Source organism: Colobus angolensis, unplaced genomic scaffold (genome assembly GCF_000951035.1).
Source record: "Colobus angolensis palliatus isolate OR3802 unplaced genomic scaffold, Cang.pa_1.0 Scaffold11, whole genome shotgun sequence".
In the NCBI taxonomy this organism is placed as follows: domain Eukaryota; kingdom Metazoa; phylum Chordata; class Mammalia; order Primates; family Cercopithecidae; genus Colobus; species Colobus angolensis.
In genome coordinates, this window is record NW_012112030.1 from 5,587,037 (window position 1) to 5,612,089 (window position 25,053).

The following is a 25,053-nucleotide window of genomic DNA, read 5'->3' on the forward strand; positions in this document are numbered from 1 at the left end:
AAGATCCTGTCTCAAAAAAAAATACATTTATTTAAGGTGTACAGCATAATGTTATGGGACACATATAGATAATGAAATGACTACTATAGTGATACAAAGTAACATGGCCATCATCTCACCTACTTACTCATTTGTGTGTGTGTGTGTGTGTGTGTGTGGCAAGAATAGCTAAAATGTACTCATTTGGCAAAAATCTAAAATATAGTGCCATTTTATTAACTACAGTCTTCATGTTGTGTATTAGATAGCTGGCCTTGTTCATCCTGATATTATACTTCATAAAATATACCTAAGGATAGTAGACTTAATTTTTAACACATATGGTTAAGAAAAAAATAAAATCAATTATAGTTCTTCTGCAATTATAATTGTCCTTGTCCTACATTATTTGGAGTTTCAACAATGTCTAGAGACTGTGTTATCCTATGTATTGTCTAATTGCACCAAGAATATGTTACTGGAAAAGAACTTGGAAGCACCGGAATTTAAAACCATATAGCTGGGAATCTGGAACAGGAGGGATGTAGAGAAAAGGAAGATGTGGAAACAATGCCTGATGGTATCTGTCCTTTCTTTATGTACCGAGGTCTCAGAAACTTTGCTGTCATTAAGTCTCTCATGGTTTTATAATTACTGTTATTCAGCTAAATGTGGTCCATCTACTCAAGTCACCAGTGGACCATTCAGAAAATGGAACCTTTGTTGTTGCCCTTTTGTAGCTACCTGGTGGCCTTTTACCCTGCTTTAAAATGTAATGTATTTTCTGAAGTGTTATCTGGCACCATTTAATACTTCCAGTAGAAATATGCTAATGTACTTACAAGAGTTTAACACTGCAATGAAAACTCCAAGCATGAAATATTCTTTTAGGAAATTCAATTAGGAGGAACTTTTTTTTTTTTTACATACAGAGCTTTTTAAAAGTCATATATTACAAAATAAACTCATTATATCTTACAAATTATAGCTCTATATTTAAATTGAGAATCACCTCTAGTCTGAAATGTAAACAAAATAGTCGTCACATATATATGCAGAAAATCTGGAGCTATTGATATTTAATTGATTTAGGCAACAGTGAAGTGACATAGCAAATAAAAAAGATGTGAGTGAATGGAACTTTGTTAACTTATGCTATAAGTAAAGTTCTGAAGGGAGACATTGGCCTACTAATTTCACCAAATAACTAATGGCACGTAGAGAGACTAAGCCATTGAATGAATGGACACAGTTCTAAACTGAATAAGACCAAGCAACAGTGTCCTGACTTATGACCATTTTGTCTCACTCTCTCCATATTCCAGTGAAAGGCAGTTTTGCCTTATCCTTCCCTGTGGAATCAGACATTGCCCCCATTGCACGAATGTTCATCTTCACCATTTTACCAGATGGAGAAGTTATAGGAGACTCTGAAAAATTTGAGATTGAAAACTGTCTAGCCAACAAGGTGAGTGATTTAACATAAAATTAAAAGAACACAAATAAATGATACTATAGGAGCCATCTATTTCACCCCAGAGAAAGCTGAGTCCAGAAAAGTAAAATGAGTTGCCCAATAGTTCCCAACAAGTTTATGGCAGACCTGAACTTCTAGGCATCTAGTATAGTACTTTTTCAATTACACAAAGCTGCTACCAAATAAAATACGATCAGTTTTGTGTTCATGATGCTCTTCTCTGCTGATTCAGTTGTGTGAGTATGTAAAATGCTAAGACTCAAAAGTTCCCAAAGCCTGAAGAATAAGTGCGAACACCTAGGATTACCTTATCATGTGTCAGAGGTAAAGATGGCCATCTAAAAATCAAACAAGATATCTATCCTTATTCTGCCTCAGTTGTCTCCTTAGGACAAGACTAAGCTACTGAGAAGCTATATTTTGTTAAGAGTCCCCACCTATGTGCTAGTCATGTTTAAAAGAGTGAATAAATTAATGTGTTGCCAAAGTATTAGATAATTTGGATCCTGTCTAAATAACATCACTTTTGGTCACTGGAGTAGGTAAGCTTGTTACAAAATTAATAGTTACAAACATAAGGGAAGTCATGTACCTTTTAACAGATCTAACTATTTATGTCTCTAGAGTTGTTGGGATCTGTGATTGGGGTAATAAGTGATTCACAAATTATTTTCTATTTTTAAAGTGAAGGGAACATGTAAAAATAGGTTTCTGACTGACATTACCAAATAGTCATATGAATTGAACATAAGGGTGACTTAGGAGATGCAGCTGACTGCAAGATCACAGAAGTAGGGAAAACGCTGGTTGACGTTCCCTTCATTTCCCACAGGTGGATTTGAGCTTCAGCCCAGCACAAAGTCCCCCAGCCTCACACGCCCACCTGCGAGTAGGAGCTGCTCCGCAGTCCCTCTGCGCCCTTCGTGCTGTGGACCAAAGCATGCTGCTCATGAAGCCTGAGGCTGAGCTCTCCGCGTCCTCAGTGAGTTTCCAGCAGCCTTGGGGACCAGGAAGGGCCGTTCCAGAGGCTCAGAGCAGGAAGCCTCTGTTGAGAGTAAAATGTAACAGTAAAAATACTTCCCACTTGCCGAGTACTTGGTAGTTTCTCAAGCCGTCTCATATAGGTTTTCTCACTTAATCTGCCCAACATTCCGGAGAGTAGTAGTCCCATTTTAAGATGAGAAAAGTGGATTCAGAATAGTTGAGAGATTGGTTCAAGATAAGTGGCATAAGCTGAGATGTGATTCTGAAATTCTGAATCTGCCTGCAAGTATAATTCCTTCTATGACACAGCTTCTATTTCTGTGAAGAATCAAACCTTAACCTCAGTTATTAATGTCTTACAGTGATCTTCATGAAAGCTATATTTTGAGATTCCCCACTTATGTGATAGTCATGTTTAAAAGAGTGTTGCCCAAGTAATAGATAATTTGGATCCTGTCTAAATAGAATCACTTTTGGTCACTGGAGTAGGTAAGCTTGTTATAAAATTAATACCTGCAAACATAAGGGAAGTCATGTACCTTTTGACAGATCTAACTATTTATGTCTGTAGAGTTGTTGGGATCTGTGAAAGTGGTAATCAGTGATTTACAAATTATTTTCTGCTTTTAGAAAATGACCGACTACACCTTTGTTAGCAATGTTGATTCACAAACTAAAATTTTAATTCTCTGCTCTTTACTATAGTTATACTAATTCATGGGGGTAACATTTGGCATGTCGTGATGATTTATTTATCATTATTATTATTATTTCAAGCTTACTACATGCTGGATCTGTTGTAGAAGCTGGGAAAACAGAAGGAAACATATCACAGTCCTTGTCCTTAGAGAGAGGCCATAAAAAAGGCTATAGGTGGCTCAGCAAAATAAAAGGTGAACATTTGTTAATTATTGCCATTTGGAGAAAATATTGCCTAATATGGGGTTTTTGAAGAACAATTATCAGAAGGAAGGGAAAAGTCCAGAAACTACTTGTCTAACCTATTTAAAACTAGATTACTCACATTTGGAATTTTTAACATAATGCAAGAAAAAATAATATTACGATTTGATCATTGATAAAAAGTTATGAGAAATTTGATAGCTTCAACTGCCTCATGAATCACCATTTAAAAGGGTCAATCAACTTATGTATTTGGGAGGTATTATTACCTTTCAATGTTGCTTGGTAAATTAGTAATATGAAAGTTCCTTTTGTTTGTTCTAGTTTCTACTTCATGTCTATTAAAATGTTAAACTGTGAGATAACTATATCCGAGACCCCTGTCCTACTTTTAATTATCAAAATTAACATTCTTCAGGTTGGAGCATATCCACTAGTGCCCCCTGATCTGCAGGGCTGTGTCTCAAGACCTCCAGTGGATGTCTGAAACTGTGGATAGCACTGAACCCAATGGCCATCAGCCGGAACACGTTTCTGTTCCTGTCTTCCACCCACAAATTTAATGCCTTTTCCATCCTAAGGAAGCACTTACCACATACTGTAGCCATAATTTTTGTAGTTTGAGATATCACAGCAAAACAAGCATGATTTTCTTTTTCCTTCTTCAAGTTTCATGGATAGAAGATTCATTCTTACCGTAGATCTTAGCAACTTCAGCATACATCATTTTTTCTTTCCTTATCAAGTGGAGAACTTTCACCTTTTCACCTAAAGGAAGCACCTTATGGCTTCTCTTTCACCTCCGAATTGCCAGCATCAGTACTTTGGTGCACTGGGGCCATGATAAAGTAAAATAAGGGTGACTTGAACACAAGCACTGTGATACTGTGACAACCTTGTAACAGGATTCTAGGTGACTAAGGGGCAGCAAGTGGCTACAGTGTGGATCCACTGGAAAAACGGAGGATTCATGTCCCGAGCAGGATGAAGCAGGAAAGTATGAGATTTCATCATGTTGCTCAGAATGGCAGCAATTTAAAACTTATGAATCATTTATCTCTGAATTTTCCATTTAATATTTTTGGATCACAGTAGACCACAGATAATGGAAATCTTGCAAACCAAAACCGCAGATCGGGGAGATTGCTATAATCAAAATTTTTCTTGATCTTGATTTGCATTTGATATATATTTGATATATCTCCTCATAGCATAATGATTATTATACAAGAGACAATGACTATATTTCTGTATTTTAGTTAGAGGAAACAACGTCAAGAAGTTAACCTGAAACAAGAAAACTGTCTCTCTGAGTTCTTTCTTTGGAAATATGCCTGTTATTTTTACACTCTGCATTTATGGCAGTCTATTCTAAGCTATTAATTTCAGCAGGTAGTACAGGAATTTAGTCTACCTCTCAAAAGTGTGTCTGTCTTATTCTGTTTAGTCATATACATTTAACAGTCACTTCAGTAAGGTTTGGTAAACTTGGAGTGTTGTGGAAGTGAGAAGGAATTATGAACGTAACTGAAGATTTCAGATGATAAATTATAGAAACCTTTAAGCTCAGTCGCTTTGAATAATAATAGAAATCATTAGTTCTGCATAACAATTTTCTTCAAAACCTAGTGGCTTCAAACAATAAACATTTATTATCACATGCGGTTTCTGTGAGTCAGGAATTCAGAGCAGCTTAGCTAGGTGGGTCTAGCTTGTGACCTGTCGTGATTGTGATTAACACAGTGGCCAAAGCTGCAGTCACCTGACAGCTTGACAGAGGTGGAAGATCTGCTTCCAAGACAGGTTTCTCGAACGCTATCGGCAGGAGGCCTCGGTTCCTCACCACACAGAGGTCCTATGGCTGCTGGTGTCCCCATAATGTGGCAGCTGATCTTCTCCGCAGCATGTGATCCAAGAGAGCTAATGTGTTCCCAAGAGTGCTAAAGGTGCAATATCTTTTATGACCTAGGCCTGAAAGTCATGTCCCCTCATTTTCACAATATCCCATTGGCTATAGAGGTCAACCCTATTCATTGTGGGATGAACAATGTTAGGGCATGAATACCAGGAGGCAGAGACTGTTGTGGGCAATTTTGGAAGCTGTCTGCACAGCCTGACCTCTGATCCCCAGAAATACATGAGCTCTCACTTGTAAAATATACTCGATCCTCTCTCTGAGGTCCCTAAAATTCTCATCGTAAAATAGGAACAGCTCAAAGGCTAACTATCATTTAAATCAGGTCCAAGTACAGATAATGCCTCTCAGGTATGATTCCTCAGGTACAATACTTCTAGATAAAAAGACATTGAACTAAAGCATACTCAAGTTATTTGGCCCCACACACTGAACATACAATGGTGGAACTGGCATAGAATAATCACTGTCGACACTCCTGTTCAAAGAGGGGGAAACGAGGCACTCAGGGGTTACTGGTCCATAATTACTCGAGATTAAGCCAGGCAAATGGAAGTTCTCTGATTAAGACTCAATCTTACATCAGTCCAGGGATAAATATTCAGGCCTCTGGCCCTGCCCTGTGGGTTCTTGATTCTGTTGAGTCATCCATTTTCCATAAAAAGTACCCTGCATAGACATTGGTCTATCCAATATAATGATACAAGTTCATTCATGTGCCTATGTGGTTCTTTTATTTTTACTTTGGACATGGATTGTGTTTTATTTATTTATTTCTTCAACTTTTATTTTAACTTCAGAGGTACAAGTGCAGGATGTGAAGGGTTGTTACATAGGTAAACATGTGCCATGGTGATTTGCTGCACAGATCAACCCATCACCTAGATATTAAGCCCGGCATCTATTAGCTATTCTTCTTGATGCTCTCCCTCCCCACACCCTACCCTCTAATAGGCCCCAGTGAGTGTTGTTCTCCCCCATGTGTTCTCATCATTCAGCTCCCACTGATAAGTGAGAACATGTAGTGTTTACTTTTCTGTTCCTGTGTTAGCTTGCTGAGGATAACGGCTTTCAGGTCTATCCATGTCCCTGCAAAGGACATGAACTCATCCTTTTTATGGCTGCATAGTATTCCACTGTGTATATGTACCACATTTTCTTTGTCCAGTCTATCGTTGATGGGCATTTAGATTGATTCCATGTCTTTGCTATTGTGAATAGTGCTGCAGTGAACACATGCATGCGTGTATCTTTATAACAGAATAATTTATATTTCTTTGGGTATACACCCAGTAATGGGATTGCTGAGTCAAATGGTATTGATATTTGCAGTTGCATTGTGAAGTTCTTGTTATATGGTTTTCAGTTCCATCAGTCGGTTATGTTCCTCTCTAAACCAGTTTCTGTACATAAACTGGTTATGTACCAGCTCCTGTATTGTTTTACCATGATTCTTAGCTTCTTTTCATTGGGTTACAGCTCAGCAAGTTTATTATTGTCCATTTTCTGAAGCCTACTTCCATCAATTCAACTATCTTAGCCTCAACCCAGTTCTGTGCCCTTGCTGGTGAGGTGTCGTAGTCATTTGGAAGAGAAGAGGCACTCTGGCATTTTGAGTTTTCATTGTTTTTGAATTAATCCTTTCTCATCTTTGTGAGCTTATCTACCTTTAATCCTTGAGGTTGCTGCCCTTTGAATTAGATTTTTGTTAGGTCTTTTTTGTTGATGCTGTTGTTTTCTGCTTGTTTTTCTTTTAACAGTCAAGCCACTCTATCATGGGTCTGCTGAGGTTTGCTGGGGGTCTACTCCAGACCCCAGTTGCTTTGGTTTCTCCCATACCTGGAGGTATCACTAGCGAAGGCCACAAAACAGCAAAGATAGCAGCCTGTGCCTTCCTCTAGAAGCTCCATCCTGGGGGGGGTACTAACCTGTTGCCAGGTACTAACATGCATCTGTTGGAGGTGGCTGGAGACCCTTATTGGGAGGTCTCGCCCAGTCAGGAGGAATGGGATCAGGGACCTGCTCAAAGAAGCAGACTGGCTGCTTTTTGGTAGAGCAGGTGTGCTGCATTGGGTGGGATCCTTCCTCGTCTGGATCACCTGTATTCTCCAAAGTCAGCAGGTTGAAGTGGCAGAGTCAACCAAACTGCAGAGATGGCAGACACCCCTGCTCCCCAGGAACTCGGTCCCCAGGAGAGATCAAAGCTCTGTCTTTAGAACCCTGCCTGGAGTACCTGAAGCCCCCACAGAAAGGTCCCACTTGGTGAGGAGGAATGGACAGGGTTCCACTTAAAGAAGCAGTCTGATCACAATCTGGCAAGGTAGCTGTGCTGCATCGTGGGGGACCCTTCCTCATCCAGACCATCTGTATTCCCCAAGCCTGCAGGCTGGAGTGGCTGAGTCCTCAGAACCACAGAGATGGCAGCCACCTCTCCCCCCAGGAACTCAGGTCCATCTCAGGTGGACTCCAACCCACTGCCATTGGCTGGCTGGGATGCCAAGACAGTGAGTCTTAACCTGTGAGGTACTGTGGAAGTGGGGTCCACAGGACAATGCTCTCTGGCTTTCTGAATTCAGCCCCCTTCCTACAGGAAGGGGATATGTACAAACAGATTTCCTGCCTTTCCAGGGATCCCAGGGCCGGAGTATTTAAAACTCCTGGGTCTCTGTGTACCGGAGTGGCTGCTCTGCCAAGACTCCACATAGCTTTGTGTATCAGACCCAAGGCCCTGATGGCATAGGTTCACTAGGGTATCTCCTGATCCACGGGTTGCAAAGATCCATGGGAGAAGTGTGATTTCCCAGGCGAGGTTGCACAATCACTCCTTCCGTTGCCCTCCCCCACTTTCACCCCTGCTGCTTTTCACTGTTCTCTGTGGCTCAAGTTGCTTGCCTAGTCAGTCTCAATGTGAGAACCTGGATATTTCAGTTGAAGGTGCTGAATTTAATATCCCTTTTTCATTCCACTCCATAAGTGCTGCAGACCGCAGCTGCTTCTAATTGGCCATCTATATGATTTTCTATCTGAGAATAAGCCTGAGTAGACGTAAATGTTTAACAGGTGGCAAAAATAATTTGCAGCTAAATTCCTCCGGGGCATTAAGTATTAATTAAACACAGATGCAAGTTAAGTCTTCTTCCTATAGTCTATTTTTACCTCTAGACTCTACAATGAAGTTTTCATTAAACCTTCATAACTTAAGGTTTTACTAATCTTTGGAAGCATTTTCCCAAGTAGGTTTTATTTCTTTATAACAAAACAACACTGTTAAATATAAGAAAAATCTTCAACTTATCTGTAAGGTACCAACTACCTGAATGTACTCAAGAAAAGATTTTTATTTTATTTCTCTCAGTTCATTCTATTTCAGAAGAAAAGTAAGTAACAGTTCTGCCTTTGATCTCCCCAATGCTACAGGTATATAATCTGCTAACTGTGAAGGATCTCACCAATTTTCCTGACAATGTGGACCAGCAGGAGGAAGAACAAGGACACTGTCCCTATCCTTTCTTCATTCGTAATGGAGCCTTCTATGTTCCCTTATCAAGTAATGATGAAGCAGATACTTATAGCTTCCTCAAGGTAAAATTCTCAGTACTTATTAACATGCTGGCTTGTGTTTTTTGAATGTTAATAAAACTCTGTATCTATTCATAATCTTAGTGATTATGTAGACTTGCCTCTCCATTTTTCAGCAGAGAACAATGAAGCCAATAAAAAGGTTGAAGTCTCTGTCAGGATCACATAGAAGTTCAGTTTGTGAGTCAGGGCTAGATCTAACGTCTGCCTATTCATCCAGATACTTTTTAGTTATATTTAGGGTTTTCTTGCAAACTAAAAAATAATAAATAAAGAATAAAATCTTAATAACCCATAAGTTTTGTAATTTAACTACTCTATATTTACTGTCAAGTGTTTTGCCATAGAATTAATATAAGGTTACTGGAATTACGTAGGGCAGTCTCTAAGGATAGTATGTTTTATATATTCTAATCAAGCTTACAAGTTGATTGAATTATTATTTTTTTCCAGGGGATGGGATTGAAGGTGTTCACTAACTCGAAAATCCGAAAACCAAAGTCGTGTTCAGTCATCCCCCCCATGTCTGCAGGAGTAATAGGTCAAGGATACTATAGAGGTGAAATTTGCTTTTAATTTTATTTCATGTCCAACAATATTACTATGCCAAAAATGCTAAAATGAAATAATGTAGCCCTATTTCCGTTTTATACACACAAAGAAACCAAGATTCAAATTAATTGTTTCTTGCTGAGGGGACTTAGCTGGTGATAGCCAGAAGTGATCAAGGATTATTTTTTAGATACATCAGATACTTCAGGGCACAAAATCAGATAAAATACAAGATTCTGATGTACCATAAGAGAGGGAAAATGCTGACAATGGAAGGAGAGAATAATTCTGATTATGGAAACAGGAAAGACATTCATAGGGATGCTGTATTTTGAAAAACATAAAGAAGGACAAAGGGCTTCACTGGTGACAAGAAACAATGTGAACATCACAGAAATATCTCCTAATCCATGGCCAAACCCACTACTCAAATACAGCAGCCTTTTTCAAGACCCTTCAACTTATTAAAATATCTGTCTCGTCACCAGATCTACTTACACTTGAACACTATCCAGCCATTTCTCATTCCTCTCTCCTCTCTCATGAATCCAACTCCCCTTTTCTCCAAAACATTCCTGACGTTCATCTGCTAACAAATATTTATATGCTCGGATTGGAAATTAGAAGTCCTATATGTGAAGTGGGTGTGTCACATCTCCTCTCTAAGCCTCAAATCCTTCGTTAATAAATTGAAGGAATTTGACTAATGGTTCTTCAAGACCTTGCAAAATGCCCAATAAGATAACTAAAATATAATGTACCAACACAAATTAAGAACTTTGATTGTTTAGCATTTTCCATGTTCCTTGGCATTTAAGATTAATATCCATGTTTAAATGAGCTTTATTATTAAGAAAATGGCACCTTTTCAAGGGCAATGGACTGTTTATCTCTAAGTATACCTTCAATGATAGCACAAATTTCAAACAATTTCTCAAAAATGGTAAATATGATTTTGTCATGTAACTAAGACGTTATATAAACAATGAGAATAGAGAATAAGGGAAAGGAAATTAGCCATGATATTTACATAGAACAAACTTCAAGTTTAAACCATGGAGGTTTAAGGGGAAGGAAATGTTCTTGAATTTATTAAAACTGAAATTGGGGGTATATAATAATACTCAGAAAAAAAAGAGCTTCTAAAATGTGTGGTGAATACACAAGAGGGATTGAAATTAGTAGCTATAAATGAGTCAGGTATATGAGGAAATAAAAGAACTAAGAAAACTGAAATATCTTGTGAAATTTCTGGACAATAAGTTCAACAACATGAAGCCATTTCCATAACTATTTGGGAAGTCATCATGCACCCTGAAAGTGTTTAATGCTATAAAACAGTACACATGAAGAATATCAATTCAATAGCGTTGGTAGGACCTAAAAGAGAGGACAAGTGAAAGATAATAATTAAACTAAACAAGGAACTAAAATTATACTAGACAATGAAAGACATGGCTAGTACCTGAAACTACAAAAATTAAGAAGTTACAAATTTTAACTCATGTGTTCAATATTTACTGACATAGTTTCTGGTTATATAATGAACATTAATAACAAAACTATTCAACTATATGAAGGTTATGTTCTAATAGGCACAGAGAGAATATAAACAAAATAAGCAAGTAAATTATATGGCTCACTATAAGTTCATAAATACTATATAGAAAAATTCAAGTAGGGAAGGGATGTTGAGACTGAAGGAAGTTGAAGATTTAAACGGGAGGGGGGTGGTCAGTAAAGATCTTACCAAGAAAGTGAAATTTGAGCAAAAACTTGAAGGAAGACAACAAGCCATGTGACTCTCTGGAAGAGGAGTGTCATAGTGCTAGGAAACAATATCAATCATAGAAAATACTTATGCAGTGCTTTCTATGCTCCAGGAGATAGATAATAGGGAGACAGATGATTGATAGATTGGTGGATTTGATAGATCAATGGATAGTTATAGATAGATGAGTTTAGATAGATTTCCTTAATTCTTGCAGTAGCCTTATAAGGTAGGTATTTTTAACACCATTTTTCATACGGAAAAACTGAGGCCCAGAAAGGTTAAATAACTCAGCCACTAAGATCTCATAGCCAATAAGATGTAGCATGCGGTAGATTCAAGTCAGGGAGTTTGATTCCAGATCTCATGTTCATAACCTCCTCACTAGTCTATCTCTCAAAGGCTTTGAGGTGAGAGTATGCCTGAAATGCTCTAGGCAGAGAAGGGAAACCAGTGTGGTTGGAACAGAATGAATAAAGTGTGAGCAGTTGGAGAGAGAGATCAGAGCAATACTCGAGGCCACATTGTGTGGGGCTCGTAGGTCATAGTAAGGACTTGACTTTTATACTATGAGTGAAATAAGAAGGTTTTCAGAAGAGGGGTGACATGATCTAATATATGTCTCAATCACACTAGATTCTAAATTAAAAGAAAATATTCAGGGTTTTTTTTTGTTTTTGTTGTTGTTTGCTTGAAGGTATTAAAAGTCAAAAAGTATTACAAAGCTGGGTTGAGCAGCCCTTTTTAAGCCATGAACAGAAAATTTCATTGAAAGTATTTTGAGATCAGCAACGAAACAGAATATGAGTGGCTTAGTCCAGAGTTCAACAAAGTTTCATAAAGTCAAATGGGGAAAAGAAGCAAGAAAAAAAATAAGATTTTTGTCATGGGAAACTGATTCAAAGGCATTTACTGTAGAGATTATTAGTTGTGGCACGCAGAAGAATAAAACTTTGATACCAAGACTAAGACAGGATACATGGAAAGTCAAGTTGACAGTAAGAGTAGGGAGGATATAGCCATCGTCCTCTGAATGGAGTTGAAATAACACATAATGCCATGGTTTGTTAACTGCAATAACTGGAAAGGTTGGAGTGCCCTTGACATATCCAACAGAAAATGGAAAATAGTTCATTTAGTTGTATCATCCTTTTAGATATTTCAATATTTAAGATAAGAGTGAAGACAGAGAGGACAGAACATCAGTGAGAAATCAGAGTCAGAAATCGTTACCTCTTGGAAGGACATGGGGCAAGAAGGTGTACGATATTCACTAAAGAAATTACTACTGATGCTTTTTTCAGTGGAGAAAACTGTTAGGGTGAAATTGCTAGAAATATATTTTTTCCTTATAAGTATTCTTTCACAAAGTGTTTCTGAAATATCAGATGGGATACATGGGAGGGAGATCTTAACTCAAATTCAATTAGTAAGCATGATTTCAGGCACAACATGGACAAAATTGCCTACATGTCTAGCTCTCTGCCCTCTCACATTGGTAAATGATTTCTTTGTCTCAACGACACAGGCATTCCAAATGGAAATATCTGTTTTTGACATCTGAATTGTTTATTTCAGATGTCAAAAAATAAGTGGAATAAAATCTAATGCTCTAATCTTATTCCCCAGAGAACAACAGTTTTGCAAACTTCCATATAGTACACAGAATTTAAATCATTAAATTCTGTTCACTCCACTGGTAATTCCACTTTCAGTATAGCAACCACTGACAATGCCTAAAGAGCATTTTACAATTCCTGCTGAGATTCTCTAAGAATGAAGCAATACTGTCTCAACTTCAAAACTGGTCCTTCCCCACAAAACCCATAGAACTGTCTCCAAGTGATCTTGTTTTTCCAGCTTCCACTCACATCAAATTATGTTATGTCTAGGATACATAGAATTTCCACCTTTGAGAAAGACTCCTCTCTTTTCAGAGAGTGAGGGATCACAAAGTATTTCCCAAGTTCTACAACTTCTACAAGACTTGTAGGACAGTCTGAGCAGGAAAACTGAAAATTTGTTCTCTGACGTCTCACGTGTGCACCATGAAATTAATGAATGTTTTCCCCTAACTAGACAATTTTCTCTACGTTATTAGGTCTAGGAGCAGCAGGGAGACCATATCCTCCTCAAATGAGCGCCTATAATATAATGCCTTTAAATAATGAACAAAGTTCAGGGCCAGTCCCTGAAACGGTACGAAGCTATTTTCCTGAGACTTGGATCTGGGAGTTGGTGGCAGTGGAGTAAGTAACTTTACTTTCCTCCATTTGCTGAGGGGAGGGAATGTAGTTCCTCCAACATTTTCAATTCTAAGATAATCCTCCTGAAAAGTTCTGAATAATTATCTTAATCTCTTTTTAGGATAGACCTAAGTAAAATGCTGCAATTGTATAGGCTTATTAATATAATTGTCTCAGTGCTGAGCAATTCTAAAATAAGTATTCCTGATACCGTCAAATAGTAGACATGAGAACTATAATATTCAGTTCTATATGTACTGCTTAATGTCATTCAGAGAGCCTTCTGTAAATATCAGGGCTGGAGCAGGGACATAAACAAATCAGGCTACATTAATCCAGTGGTCTCATTGGTCATGATTCTTAAATGCTTATTTATGGGATTATACATTAGCAAGGGAAGTTAAGGACCAAAATGAATCGCAATTCAAATATTTTTATTCCAAGTACAGACATGCGGGATATGATCATTTGTTGATAAGAGGGAGAGGTACCATTTAGTGGCTTTCGTTTTCCCAACTCTCCCAGGACATAATCTAGTGTTCACACGCATGCACACACCTATATACCCTTAAGTGGATTCAGTTCTTGACATTAGCTTTATGCATCTCGATTCTCACTTGAGGAAAGGTGGCTCACATTCATTATTTGTATTCTTCACTTGTCCTCCACTCCAGCTCATCAGGTGTGGCTGAGGTAGGAGTAACAGTCCCTGACACCATCACCGAGTGGAAGGCAGGGGCCTTCTGCCTGTCTGAAGACGCTGGACTTGGTATCTCTTCCACTGCCTCTCTCCGAGCCTTCCAGCCCTTCTTTGTGGAGCTCACAATGCCCTACTCTGTGATCCGTGGAGAGATCTTCACACTCAAGGCCACGGTCCTAAATTACCTTCCCAAATGCATCCGGGTAAGGAAAATGAGGGTGAACAGGAAAGGTGGGTAGAACAAAAGATTCCTTTGATCAGTCAGCTCCTGATTCTGTTCCTGAAACTAAGGATAATTCAAGGAATTGTGTGTGAGCACTGTGAATACTTAGTGCTATGCAAAGCAGGACATGATCAGAGAGATAATACAATGATATGTGTGCTATGGGTGCTTAAACCATGGCTCTCTAAGCCACTCCCTGCTTTTTTATTTCTTAGCACATGCAGAATTCTTTGCTACAAGTTAGGTTTTATGCCAGGAACATTCTTGAAGCTGCCACACAACTCAGCTTTCTCAATTCCACGAGTGTCATTCTCCAACCCCTCATCTCGAAATCTCCACAATATATAATTTTAATTTATCTTATAGCACGTATCTCTTTGTAAATTATGTAATAGTGGTTGTATATAGATCATCTTTCTTGTAACACAATATCCTCAAGATCGGGAGCCTCTCATATACCATTCCTCATGCTTTATGTCTTGTATGGAGTAGACATGTGATATATGTTGTAAGAAATAGGAGAAGAGAGGGAGGAAGAAACAGTCAGAAAATCTACATAGCAGCAGATAGTACTCCCTAGGGCAATATACAATCACTGCTTTTCCCTTTCATCTGCTACTGCCAAGTCTGTATGTCCGCAATCTACCCTAATGCAAATACCAGATCCTCCTAATACATAACCAGCCTTGATTTGTATCATTGCCATTTCCATGCTTCTTAAAGCATGGATGAATCTATATGACATACATTTTTCTTACAAATCCCAATTTACTGCAGCATCTCACCCTTGGCCCCAACTCTATGTGTTCACGTTTTTCCATATTCTCATCATTTCTGTCTCTGCCTCACATGGGCTGATAGGTCAGTGTGCAGCTGAAAGCCTCTCCAGCCTTCCTAGCTTCCCAAAATACAAAGGGAGAAGAATCCTATTGTATCTGTGGAAATGAGCGGCAAACCTTGTCTTGGACAGTGACTCCTAAAACTCTGGGTGAGTGACAGTACCCAAAAGGGCCTATCAATCAACAAGGATGGTGGCTGTCTGAGCACTTTTTTCATCATATTCTCTGTTTTATTTGCCATAGATATAATTCTATAAACTTAATATTTTTTCCTATTTCTGTCCACAATGACTTCCTCCCACTGTTCTCACCCAAGCTAGTCCCCATAATCACTACTCTTGGACATTGGCTACTCAGTGTACATTAACCTTGTGGGGTTTTTTTTTCCCCCTTATTTTCTATTCTGGCCAATTGTAAGTTTAAGGTGTAGTCCTTAAAGGTGATTGGACTATCAAAATGGATACTCATGTCTTCAATATTCCTTGTTTTAGGGAATGTGAACTTCTCAGTGAGTGCAGAGGCAATGCAGTCCCTAGAACTCTGTGGAAATGAGGTTGCTGAGGTCCCTGAGATTAAAAGAAAAGACACAGTCATCAAAACCCTGTTGGTGGAGGTAACATATTTTTGGGAGTCCCTAACAACTGTAAGAATGCAACACTGGGCGGTCACTCTTGAGACAACAAAGAACCATTAATATCATGCTCACATAATACATCCTGTAAGACTAATGGAATTTCCTATCCTAAAAGCATTGCAGCAGATATTGCCAGCTATTGTAAATCTTTTTTCACAAACTATTTGAGTGCAATTTCTTGATCTCCACGTCTTTCCTAAGATTCACATATCTCTCATGCCCATTACCTTTGATTCACTGCCCTTATTATCTCTTCCCATTTTCTCTCTACCACCCTCCTTTGTTCTTCAATGTTTTATGGATTTGTAATAATTTAATAACAAGTAGGATGTTATGTTCTCACTTATAAGTGGGAGCTGAATGATGCAAACACATGGACACATGGTGGGGAGCAACACATATGGGGCCTGTCTGAGGGTGGGAGTGAGAGGAGGGAGAGCATCAGGAAGAATAGCTAGTGGATGCTGGGCTTAACACCTAGGTGAGGAGATGATCTGTGCAACAAACCACCATGGCACACGTCTACTTATGTAACAAACCTGCACATCCTGCACATGTCCCCTTGAACTTAAAATAAAAGTTGTGAAAAAAAAGAGTAGAATGGTAAACATCATTCACGTAAACCCTACCCATCAAAGAAAGGAATCTATGGTGGTTCTCTTGTCACCAGGATGTTTCTATCTTTTCTCCTTTTCTTTCTTTTCATCCAAGGCTGAAGGTATTCAGCAAGAAAAGACTTTCAATTCCATGACCTGTGCTTCAGGTAAGAGTCCATCCTCATAATCACAGTGGGATCAAAGCCACAGAGGGGTATAAACCCCAATGCATATTTATACATATTATCTCCCAGTTTTCAGCGTGTTCCATTAAAGGCAGCATAATACTAAATATTTCTTTATGTACATTTTACAGACGAAGACATTGAGCCCAAGAGAGCAAGTTAATGTGACTCAGGTGGTACAGACAGGACTAATACCTGGGCTTTCTTGGTTTAAACATAGTTATTTTACCTGGATAGCCCAGTGGCTGCTCACTGACAAGCCCAGCTGCAGAAGCCTAGAGTGTCCCAGGACGAGGTAGAAAGAGAGCAGGATTGGCCGGGCGTGGTGGCTCACATCTGTAATCCCAGCACTTTGGGAGGCTGAGGCGGGAGGATCACTTGAGGTCAAGGGTTTGAGACCAGCCTGGCCAACATGGTGAAACCCTGTCTCTACTAAAAGTACAAAAATTAGCCAGGCCTGGTGCCAGGCGCCTGTAGTCCCAGCTACGTAGGGGGCTAAGGCACGAGAATAGCTTGAACCCAGGAGGCAGAGGTTGTAGTGAGCCGAGATCGCACCACTGCACTCCAACCTGGGCGACAGAGTGAGACTCTGTCTCAAACAAACAAACTACCAACAACAACAAGAAAAACTAAACAGAGCAAGGTCATGATAAGTTTGAATCCCAAGAGATAGTCTCTAAAACAGCTGCTGACAAAACATATAGCATTTTCTACCCATCTCACTACAAATGAGTGTTTTCCGTGTCAGAAAATAATTTACATTTAACTTCATCATCTCATTGAGAACTAGTTCTAGCTTTTATACAGCACTGCCGCATTATTAGTTCTATGTCCAGAGTGTATACAACACTGTATTTGTCATTTGAGAAGGGCTAATTTAAGGTATATTCATGTTATCTATTTATAAACATGGGAATCCATTCAAATATTATATAGAGTAAGGGAGGCAGTAAAATAACTTGTATTATTATGAGTATAAGTCTTAATATTGCTACGAAAGAGAGCGATAGTTCCCCCACAAAGTCTCAGACTTCTTTTAGAAAGCTACTGAGCACAGCAATGCAAAACATAGTTAAGTGAAGAGAGGAAGGACCCTGGAAGTCACACAGGGCCAAAAGCAATTAGACTGTTAAAGGTAATCTCATCATTAAATCAAATTCTTATTCCTAGAACCCAGAGTTCCTCAAGGAGATATAATAACATTACTGCTCACTCTAATAATAAAATAACCACAATAATAATAATTGCTCACGTTCATTGAAATTCAGTATGTTGCAGATCCTGTTCTGAATGTTTTACATGTATTTTTTCCTCAAATCATCACAATTTACCCAAGATCACAAAGCGGGGCCAGTACCATATCCAGGCAGCATGGCTCTGAAGCTCTCACTACATTATAATCGCTAAATTGTATTGTAATCATAGATGTCCTCCTTTAACATGGGCTGTCTGTTTCTAAAGGTGCTGATGTGTCTGAGCGGCTGTCCTTGAAGCTCCCATCCAATGTGGTCAAAGAATCTGCCAGAGCTTCTTTCTCAGTTCTGGGTGAGTCACCTTCCATTTAGTAAACCTGGGCCAAAAGAGTTGCCACTGTACATCTTATCTATGTATTTGTATTTGAATTATCAAGTTCTTGATAGCTGCTATTCTTGTTAGGATCCTGGAAATCACACTCTGTGTATAACTTATCTCTTACCTAAATGATAGACTCTGAACTTAAAAGCCATTTTTGTGAATAATGTTGGCTGCTTATGAACTGAAATTATTCTGACATCTAATCTTTCACATTCCCCAGGTGACATACTAGGTTCTGCTATGCAAAATATACAAAATCTCCTCCAGATGCCCTATGGCTGTGGAGAACAGAACATGGTTCTGTTTGCTCCTAACATCTATGTCTTGAACTATCTGAATGAAACCCAGCAGCTGACGCAGGAGATCAAGGCCAAGGCCATTGGCTATCTCATCAGTGGTACGTGAGACAGAGAAAAATTTACTTTGTTACTCTAATGAAACTTTTCCCAATGAGGCTTCAGTTATATCATCAAATATTAACCCATGATGACCATTTTTATGAAAACAGCAATCTTCCCACACTCTAACAGGATGTTGTGTTCTGATATATCCATAACATTCACAAAACTATGGCAGATTACAGGACGTCATAAAACGTCCATGGCTCCTGGATGCATCAGCCTGCACATATGGATGGCCTGCCTTTCTTTAATGCTTCATGAACCATCTGTAGCCTTCCATTTCAGGTTACCAGAGACAGCTGAACTACAAACACCAAGACGGCTCCTACAGCACCTTTGGGGAAAAACATGGCAGGAACCAGGGCAACACTTGGTAAGAAAGAAAATATATTCTGAGTTTCAACTATGAGTTCAAAACATGCACATAGATTTCCTGTCTTAGTCCATGTTCTGTTGCTTACAGCAGAATACCTGAAATTAGGAAATTTATGTTGAAAAAGAAATTTATTTCTTACAGCTGTGAAGGCTGATAAGTCTGAAGTCTAGGGGCCGCATCTAGTTGAGAGTCTTCTTGCTGGTGTGGACTCTGAAGAGTCCCATGGTGATGCAGGGCATCATATGATGCGAGGATCGGATGTGCTCAGTCAGGTCTCTCCTTCTCTTCTTTTACTTTCTTTGTTTTACTTTGTAGAGTCTGGGCTAGCATCTCCTCCTCTTCTTATGAAGCCACCAGTCCAACTCTCATGACAGCCCTTTAATCTAGGAATGGATTCATTCCATTCATGACAGCAGAACCCTCATGATCCAATCACCTTTTAAAGGCTCCACCTCTCAATACTACCACACTGGGGATTAAGTTTTAACGTAAGTTTTGGTGGAGAAACCATTTCTGAACCATAATGTTACCCTATTTAATTATTATAGCTACCCTGCAAAGTGAGAGTTATTCGCTTCATTTTACAGAGGAGAAAACTAATATTCAGTGTGGATAAACAAATGTGTCAGGAGCAAACATCTAATAAGTGGCAAAATTGAAAACAGTTTTAGGTTGACTTTTTTAATCCAAAATACCCAGACCCTCTTCCTTCTCATGTTGCTAAGAGAACATTATAAGTTTGTAACTTGCCCCCTTAAATTGTTGCTCAGCACTAAGAGGTGTTAGAAAAATTCTAGAAAAAACCACAACATGATAGTAAGGTATGACAAAGCATACCTTACTACCTTCTACTAGATGATATCCTTTCTCTCTCTCTCTGTAGTTTTGCCACACAGGCAAACACAGGAAAAGAAAGTGGAGGGGCAGGATAACGGAGGGACATAGTTACTGAAGCAGAACATTAGAAGTTAGCTGATTAGAGTTAAAACTACAGAAAGTAAGCTAAGAAATCTATGAAAGGAAATAAATGCATAAAGCCCACAGTGTAAAAGCAAATGCCTTAGTTAACCAACCAAGAAAATTAGAAGGAGCCTGAATCTCTAAAGTGGCATAGAAATGCTTTAGGAAGCAAGGACAAGTTGGTAACGGATTGAACAACATGTGGCAGCAAAAAAAGAAAAAAAGAAATTTCCAAGTTAAAAAAAAAGTCTCCAAACTCTCAGTAATAGCTGATTGACTTTCTTGGGGGCGCACTGTGATGGGTGAGCCTATGTGTACAAAACAGAGCAGTGAAGTGCTCAATGAAAACAGCCTCAGCACTGCATTTTTCCTCCCGCTAGGCTCACGGCTTTTGTACTGAAGACTTTTGCCCAGGCTCGATCCTACATCTTCATTGATGAAGCACACATTACCCAGTCTCTCACGTGGCTCTCCCAGATGCAGAAGGACAATGGCTGTTTCAGGAGCTCTGGGTCACTGCTCAACAATGCCATAAAGGTGATCTGTTCCATGAACTTCTGACCCTATGACACATCAATATAACATCCCCCAGGGGTGAGGGGAGGAAGGAGGCACGAGGAAATTGCAAAGATGAAGTCCTGGATGATGTGGGAAGGCATCAGGGAAAGAGTATTAAACCTTCTACAGAGAAGGAAGAAACTGGGCCAGATACAGCGGATCACACCTAGAATCACAGCACTTTGGGAGGCCAAGGCAGGTGGATCACTTGAGCCCAGAAGTTCAAGACTAGCCTGGGCAACACGGCAAGATCCAGTCTCTACAAAAACACATTTTACAAAATTAGCCAGGCATGGTGGCCTGTGCCTGTAGTTGCAGCTACTTGAGAAGCTGAGGCAGGAGAATTACTTAAGCCTAAGAGCTTGAGGCTGCCATGAGGTGTGATAGTGCCACTGCACTCCAGCCTGAGCTACAGAGCAACACCCTGTCGCGAGAGAGAGAGAGAGAGAGAGATAAAAATGGTATACTTTGAATGGGGGCGTTACTTTACCTGATAGAAACAGAGACTGAGGAGTGTTTCCATCCAACAGAAGAGAATATACTAACACTTGGCATTGGAATTAATCGAATCAACGTTGTATTCACAGGGAGGTGTAGAAGATGAAGTGACCCTCTCCGCCTATGTTACTATCGCCCTTCTGGAAATTCCTCTCCCAGTCACTGTAGGTACCAGCTTAATCTGATTCCCTGCCATGAAAACTGTAGACCTGCTGTCTGGAATGCCACCCTGCTAAGGGCTGAGTCTCAAGTCTCTTTTGGTTCAATGATGAAGCATTTCTCAGACGGATAAGCTCTTTGGTGGATGCATTAAGAGGGATTTACACTTGTCCAGTAATGCCCTTAGACTATGCATCAAAGCCAATCCTAAAAACAGGTTCTCTAGTCTTATTCCTTAGAATTGAACTATAAAGTGAAGAGATCGAAATATTTTTCTATTTAAATTTGATGAATATCTAGCTGTCTGCCTATCTGTCTGAAATCCATTAATAACGTGACTGTCAATATCCAGCTCTCGGCTTGCAGACCCTCTATTCGCCCTAGTTTGACACAACTACCTTTTTGCCTTTACAGCACTCTATTGTTCGCAATGCCCTGTTCTGCCTGGAGTCAGCCTGGAATGTAGCGAAGGAGGGGACCCACGGGAGCCATGTCTACACCAAGGCATTGCTGGCCTATGCTTTTTCCCTAGTGGGAAACCAAGATCAGAGTAGAGAAATACTGAACTCACTTGATAAGGAAGCTGTGAAAGAAGGTGAGAGCTCTTATAAGTGGGAGCTGAACAATGAGAACACATAGATACAGGGAGGGGAACAACACACACTGGGGCCTGTCTGGGAGGTGCAGAGAGGGAGAACAGAGAGGATAAATAACTAATGCATGCAGGACCTAATAACTAGGTGATGGTTGAGAGGTGCAGCAAACCACCATGGCACACCTATGTAACAAACATGCACATCCTGCACATGTACCATAGAACTTAAAATTAAATTAAATTAAATTTAAAAATAAATAAATAAATAAAGTTTTTTTTAAGTGTGCAAAAAAAGGTGAGAGCAAACAGCCAATGGTACCAAATTTCCATTTCCGTTTACACTGATTCTACAAAAAGAGGAGAAATATATTCCTGCTGAAATCCACAAGTTTCATCTGTAATTCTCTAGCCAAGTCATGCATTGTGAGATCAGAGCACCTCTTATAAAACTGTCTTCTCTGGGATTGCATATGTTATACAGAACGGAACATAATAGACGTAATGCTGCTGATAAATTGTGGAATTTTATTTCTACTTGCTAAAACCAATATAATAGACAAATATATTCATTTTCTCATGATTTCTGCCTACTTACTTGAATGAAAAGAAGTACAACAGCTCTTGCATACCCTCTAAACCCCCTACCCAATGCCGTCCTGGCTGCACCATGCTCGCTCGCTTCATGCTCCAGGCTCCTGCTAAGCTAGTGCTGCTGTAGTCTCCTTTTAGCTACCATCGTAATTATCTACCAGGATCTCATCAGCCACGCTGACATGTTCTCTGACATTTACAAGATCCAGAGATGGAGGAAGGACTGTGCCTGGAGGTGGAGGGGAAGATGGTCAGTAGGACAGAGGGTGACATTGATGACTCGCTTATTGGTGGAAATGCCTTCACTGAGGTTTCCCAAGGCGAAGGTACTGGAAGCAGAGTAATCACCGGTGTTGATATTGTCAAGAACAATCACATGCAGGAACCAACTTCACAAAAGAAGCCTACAAGAAGAACATCAAAGCTGACATAAAATCAAAGACAAACTTAAAGAACAGAGACCAGAAGGAGTAAAACCTTTTATGACAGGAGCTGCAGAACAAATCAAGCACACTCTTGCTAATCTCAAAAACTACCAATTCTTCACTTGATCTTAGCCAAAAGGTCAAGAAGGAATAAAATCTGCCAGTTCTTTATTAGTGAAAACAGTAACTCATACAGCATGGTGCCTCTGCCGGCCTACCGGGAGGGTGGTGTGACTCCACAGAAGATTTTCCATGGTTTAGAAATGGAAAACTGTTAACAAATTTGGCAGTTACTTTGGATGTATCACCTGTCATCATAACTGGCTTCTGCTTGTCATCCACACAACACCAGGACTTAGACAAGTGGAACTGATGCCATCTTGAGATCTTCGTTTGTTTTGACCATGATTTATTTGGAGCAGAGGCATTGTCTTTAAGGAAAAAATGTCATAAAGGTTGTCTAAAAATAAAATGCATTCAAACTCGTTTGAAAGAGTGTTATATAGTTTAGTACATATTTAAATTCAATCTATCTTGTAGTGTTCTTGGAGAAACTGAAGTCTGGTTGTAGACCACTATTAGAAAGAATATGACTGCCATGAGATAACTTCTACATTGGAAACTATATCTGAGGCTGGAGTACAAAAAAAACAAGAATCAAAAGTTTTAATTCTGAGTTGAATTAATGGGAAAGAACATGCTTATAGTAGTGCCAACATTTGAAGTGGGGCCTTATACATTTCATCACCTACAATGGAAGTAGTTAACTCTGGAAGAGGTTACCAAAAGAACAAAAAGGGACCGATGCAATTGAGGAGAAAAAAAAAAAGAAAGAAAAGAGATATAACAAAAAGAAAGAAAACTCAATCACATTTTCAAAGTATTTTTATCTCTATTTGCCAGAGAGAGCATCACAAAAGTCATTTTAGGTTTTACATTCTAGTCTATACTGCAATTCTCAGGAAATATCACAAACAATGAAATAACTCTGTCTACCACTTTTCCCTTCCATCAGTCCAACTAAAATAACATTTGAGAGATTGGTGAGTATGCTCTATGCTTCTTCCTCCATCAGCCTACCCTACCTTCATCCCACAGGACGAAGTTCAGCATAAAAGTGTGAGTTAGTGAGTTTTAGGAGTTTATGACAGAGAAGAGCTTGCTTCTCCTGTATTATTTTCAGCTCCATGTATTATGAATGTGCATTCTCTTATTTACCAGTTATAATTACTTATCTGTGAGTTGCAGTTATCTTCTGTTTCTTACCCTTAAGACAACCTCGTCCATTGGGAGAGACCTCAGAAACCCAAGGCACCAGTGGGGCATTTTTACCAACCCCAGGCTCCCTCTGCTGAGGTGGAGATGACATCCTATGTGCTCCTCGCTTATCTCACGGCCCAGCCAGCCCCCACCTCAGGGGACCTGACCTCTGCAACTAACATTGTGAAGTGGATTATGAAGCAGCAGAACTCTCAGGGCGGTTTCTCCTCCACCCAGGTCAGTGATTCCCAAAGAGTCTTCTGCTCCAAGTTCACTTGGCAATTGGGAGGCTTAAAAGTAGAACAGTTAATAGAAAAGAGAAGGCAATTATTAAATCATAGAATAAGTATTTAGGAATATTTGAGGACCATGGGAATTTAAAGGAAAGACTTAAGACATCCTCCACAACAATTTTCACTAAGCCCTATGTTAATATGTTAGCAACATGGAGACTTACAAGGAGCATCTTTACCCTCTAAAGCTGTGCTATGGTCATTGGACACATTCTAGACCAGAGTTTTTCAGCATCAATACTATTGACATTCAGAGCCACATCATCGTTGTAAAAGGAGCTATCCTCAGCCTTATAAAATGTTCAATAGCATCCCTGGCCTCTCCCCATTAGATGCCAGTAGCACCCCACTTCCAGTTGAAACAAGAAAAAATTTCCTCCAGTTGGGAATCAACATTCCAGACATCTTCGGAATCTAACAAGAAATCCTCTAAGATGTATCCCTCCAAAAAATGTGTAATTAAAAGCACAGTGACTAAGTAGAATCCACTTTGATCTTTTCAGAATGAGAAGTTCCATTTCAACTACTCCAAGGAACTCAGCCTCTTCACTCCTTTCTCCTTTCCCTGAGTGTGCTCTTCTTACTTTCTCTTTAGGTTGATATTTAAGCTGAAGCTCTTGAAAATTTATTTTTCTAGCATAATTCTAAAAATATTTTATCGACAGTATAAATGATTGTATTAAACATCCAGAGTGTCTGGCTTTTCCCTCCTACATATCTTCTTTCAACAGTTAGGATCTACATAGTGAAACTTTTGTTTTTCAGAGAGATTAGGCAGG

General features: G+C 39.3%; 1 protein-coding gene across 1 annotated transcript in view; it reads left to right on the forward strand.

Moving 5' to 3' along the window:
* Positions 1–25,053, forward strand: part of PZP (pregnancy-zone protein) — a 61,871-nt gene that overhangs the window by 31,875 nt on the left and 4,943 nt on the right. Inside the window, exons 14-29 of the mRNA XM_011953278.1 lie at positions 1,305–1,447; positions 2,289–2,438; positions 8,676–8,840; positions 9,291–9,396; positions 13,262–13,409; positions 14,081–14,309; positions 15,191–15,317; positions 15,660–15,781; positions 16,514–16,565; positions 18,045–18,128; positions 18,379–18,555; positions 18,845–18,932; positions 20,276–20,432; positions 21,041–21,115; positions 21,525–21,705; positions 23,995–24,218. Of these exons, the coding sequence (XP_011808668.1) occupies positions 1,305–1,447; positions 2,289–2,438; positions 8,676–8,840; positions 9,291–9,396; positions 13,262–13,409; positions 14,081–14,309; positions 15,191–15,317; positions 15,660–15,781; positions 16,514–16,565; positions 18,045–18,128; positions 18,379–18,555; positions 18,845–18,932; positions 20,276–20,432; positions 21,041–21,115; positions 21,525–21,705; positions 23,995–24,218 (2,228 nt within the window). The remainder of the gene's footprint in view (positions 1–1,304; positions 1,448–2,288; positions 2,439–8,675; positions 8,841–9,290; positions 9,397–13,261; positions 13,410–14,080; positions 14,310–15,190; positions 15,318–15,659; positions 15,782–16,513; positions 16,566–18,044; positions 18,129–18,378; positions 18,556–18,844; positions 18,933–20,275; positions 20,433–21,040; positions 21,116–21,524; positions 21,706–23,994; positions 24,219–25,053) is intronic.